This window comes from Mustela nigripes, unplaced genomic scaffold, assembly GCF_022355385.1.
Source record: "Mustela nigripes isolate SB6536 unplaced genomic scaffold, MUSNIG.SB6536 HiC_scaffold_2825, whole genome shotgun sequence".
Lineage (NCBI taxonomy): Eukaryota > Metazoa > Chordata > Mammalia > Carnivora > Mustelidae > Mustela > Mustela nigripes.
Window position 1 is genome coordinate 1 of NW_026742231.1, and position 4,256 is coordinate 4,256.

General features: G+C 40.1%; 1 protein-coding gene across 1 annotated transcript; it reads right to left on the reverse strand.

Moving 5' to 3' along the window:
* Positions 1 to 5: 5 nt before the first annotated feature.
* On the reverse strand, positions 6 to 893 carry LOC132008988 (olfactory receptor 10W1; the record flags this gene model as incomplete). The annotated part of the gene is made up of 1 exon (XM_059387434.1): positions 6 to 893. A coding segment is annotated over exon 1 (888 nt), but the record flags the coding sequence as incomplete, so codon positions are not given.
* Positions 894 to 4,256: the final 3,363 nt, after the last annotated feature.

Here is a 4,256-nt window from a genome sequence, read left to right on the forward strand (position 1 = left end):
TTCATTTCACTGTTCCTCAGGGTGTAGATAAGTGGGTTGAGCAGTGGGGTTCCCAATGTGTACACCAGTGAGATGAACTGATCTTGCTTGGGGTAGTAGCTGGAGCTGGGGCGCAGGTACACAAAGGCACAACAGCCATACTGTAGCAGGACCACAGAGAGGTGGGAGGAGCAGGTGGAGAAGGCCCGGTGACGTCCAGCTGTTGAGTGGATCTTGAGCACAGCAGCCACAATGAAGACATAGGAAGTAGCAATGAAGAAGAAAGGCACAGCAATGGCCAGTGTGGCTGCCACTGGCACTAACTGCTCATGGATGTGGCTGTTGGCACAAACAAGAGGCATCACTGGTGGAATATCACAAAAGAAGTGTTGGATACTTCGAGCCCGGCAGAATGGCAGAGAGAAGATGAAGGCCACCAGTTGTGCAGACAGGAACAAGCCGATACTCACAGAGGACACAACCAAGCGGACACAGAGAGTTAAAGTCATGGTGAGAGGGTACTGCAAGGGGTGGCAGATGGCAACATACCTGTCATAGGCCATGGTGGCCAAGAGCAAGCAATCAGCACTGCCAAGCCCAATGAAGAAGATCATCTGAGTGGCACAGCATAGGAGGGTGATGGTCTTCTCTGACTGTAGGATGTTGGCCAGGATGTGGGGCACCACCACCGCAGTGTAACATATTTCTACTGCTGAGAGGCTGCCCAAAAAATAGTACATGGGTGTATGTAGGCGAGCTTCTGTCTGGATGGCCACTATAATTAGGACATTCCCAGTGATGATCAAGGTATAAACGAGGCTGACTCCAAGGAAGGACAAGACACAGAACTCTGGTTGGGAGGGATAGGCCAGGAACACAAATTCCATAAAAAGTGAACGATTTCCCCAGATCATTGAGCTAACAGAGTGTCTCTGCTGAGAAATACAAAGACAGAAGAAAAAATTGGACCAACAACATATTAGTTCACACTCTGAGCCATGATCTAATCTAATCAGGTCTGGAGTTAAAATCTTAGAATTATTAGACCCAAGTCTCTCTTTTCCTCCTTTTTAATCAAATCTTTTTCATATGAGTATTTACAACTTAACTTCTAAGTGCCAGGAGTTGGCCTAAATTGTGTAAAAATTTTTTGAGAAAAGAGGCAGAGTATAGCTTTCAAAATTATTTTTAGAGGAAGTTGAATGAAAATTACTTCTTTCATAAGAAATTGTTAAAGGATTTTGTTTTTAAAATTTTTTATTTTTTAAAATTTCTTTTCAGTGTTCCCGAATTCATTGTTTATGCAGCACATCCAGTGCTTCATGCTATATATGTGCCCTCCATTATACCCACCACCAGGCTCACCCAACTCCCTGCCCTACTCCCCTTCAAAACCTTCAGTTTGTCTCTCAGAGTCCACAGTCTCTCATGCTTTGTGTCCTCATACAATTTACCCCAACTCTCTTCTCCTCTCCATCTCCCCATGTCCTCTGTGTTAATCCTTATGCTCCACAAATAAGCAAAACCAAATGATAACTGACTCTCTCTTTTTGACGTAGTTCACCCAGCATAATCTCTTCCAGTCCCGTCCATGTTGATACAAAAGTTGGGTATTCATCCTTTCTGATGGAGGCATAATACTCCATAGTTCGTACAGACCACCTGAAGATCAAAAGTTTCTACACAACAAAGGAAACTGTCAACAAAACAAAGAGGCAACCCATAGAATGGGAGAAGATATTCACAAATGACACTACAGACAAAGGGGTGATCTCTAAGATCTATAAAGAACTTCTCAAACTTAACACACACAATACAGATAATCATGTCAAAAAATGGGTAGAAGACATGAACAGACACTTCTCTCTAATGAAGACATACAAATGGCTAACAGACACAGAAAAAAATGTTCATCATCACTAGCCATCAAGGAGATTGAAATCAAAACCACACTGAGATACCACCTTACACCAGTTAACAATATAGTAAGCAATGTGGAGGATGTGGAGAAAGGGGATCCCTCTTACACTGTTGGTGGGAATGCAAGTTGGTACAGCCTCTTTGGAAGACAGTGTGGAGATTCCTTAAGAAATTAAAAATAGAGCTTCCCTATGACCCTGCAATTGCACTACTAGGTATTTACCCCAAAGATACAGATGTAGTGAAAAGAAGGGCCATCTGTACCTCAATGTTCATAGAAGCTATGGCCACAGTCACCAAACTGTGGAAAGAACCAAGATGCCCTTCAAAGAATGAATGGATAAATAAGTATCAAAGAATTCTTGAAAGTAGGGCTCATTAATGTGAGAGCAGGAAGCTATTCTTTCATTCACTCATTCATTCATGCATTTATTCACACACAGTGACTCCTAAGGTATTGACTCACATATATATGGATATAACACTGAAAAGTTAGTCATTTGAGGGAAAACGAAGAACGAAAACAATGCCCATGGACAATGAGCTTACAGAGGTCTTTGATCAACAGTATCAGGGATGAGCCTCAGAAAACAAAGCCCTCCCTCTCCTGGTTCTCTACGCATATCCATTCAGGAGAAGGGCAGGACTTGAAGGAAACGGTTTTATCATAGGGCTCCTCCTGGCCTATGGAAGTATGGGGAAATACGTGATCATAAGCTGTTGGAGATCTAAGAATCCTTTCCCTGAGTTTGGGGATGAATAGGAGATAGCCAGTCTACATCTGTATTTCTTCTCTTCTAAGGAACTAAAGGGAAATCCAGCTTCCTCGATTTCTTGCTTCCTTGAAAACCTTGGGATGAGCAGACATAACTCTTAAAGGGCATCCATTCCACTGTTTTCCCAAGCTCAACTCATATTCAAGAAAAAAATGAGGGGCTATGTGATCTTGTTTCAGTTTTCCCAATTTCAACATTATTTATGGTGTTTATGATTTATTAAGATTATAAAGAAAAATCTTAATCCAGAAGCACCACTCCAGAACAAATCACCCATGTAGACCCAACTCTGTGTCACAAACATAGGAAGAAATATATTTAGACTATCACAAACCTTCAGAGGACCCAGGGCATGAATGCCTCTTCATTCTCTTTTCCTCATCTGAACTTCAGTCATGCTCCAAATGATTTCTAATATCATATGTCATATTTAACATTTTATTAAAACATGAGGAGCAGGGGCAGTGCATCAGTGTGTGAGATCAGTTTTGAAATTAAATGATAGGTTTGCATAATCCCAAATCCTGGCTCTGTGATGCTAGGCAAGATATAATTTCTCAGAGTCCTAGGTTCTTTATTTGAGAAATGGGGATAATAATTATACTTGGTTCTGAGGGTTGTTGTTTGGTTTAAAAGAGACAATTATGTAAAGTGTCTACTGCAATGCATAGGCCATAGAAAGAGCAGCTTAATAACAGATCATCATTATTTTTTCAAAATTTAAGTTCAATTAGCCAACATATAGAACATCATTGGTTTCTGATGTAGTGTTCAGTGATTCACCAGTTACGTATAACACCAGTGCTCGTCACATCACACTCCCTCTTTAATGCCCATCACCCAGTTACCCCATCCTCCTACCCACCTTCCCTTCTACAACCCTCAGTTTGTTTCCCAGAGTCAGGAGTCTCTCATGTTTAGTCTCCCTCTCTGATTCATTTTTCCCTCCCTTCCCCTGTGGTCATTATTATTCATAAATTCAAGGAAAGCCATCTTCCCTTAATTCCATTTTCATCCCCCATATCATCAAGCCTAATGTATGCATTGTAGACATTCAATAAATATATGCTGCGTGGATAAATATACTATGAAAAGCATGTCATTACACTTTTGTCATTTTCTCTTTCACTTTTAAGATGATTTCATGATCCAATCACCTATTTAAGAACCCTCATGGAAAACTTGGTAACCAACATTAGGGCTACATTGAGGAAAACATTCTGCCACTCAGGAACATAACACGTAGAAGGCTACAACAAACACATTTAGAACTAGTTTTCTACTTCTATCTGATAGAGGGTTTTGGAATCTGTGTGCAAATGACAACTTTGGAGAATTTTATGATAGCCGTACTTCTGTCATTTTAATGGTGTTCTCCAGGTTCTATAATAATAGATATATTATTATTTATTAATATAATAGATATAATACTAATATCTAATATTAGTATTAGACTAATTTTATATTTCTATTAATAGATATAATAAATTTATAATAGAGGTATCCATAGGTCATGAATTCTTAGTGCTGGAGAGGACCTCCGAAATTGTCTAGTTCAGTCTTCTGTCAGATACTTGAATC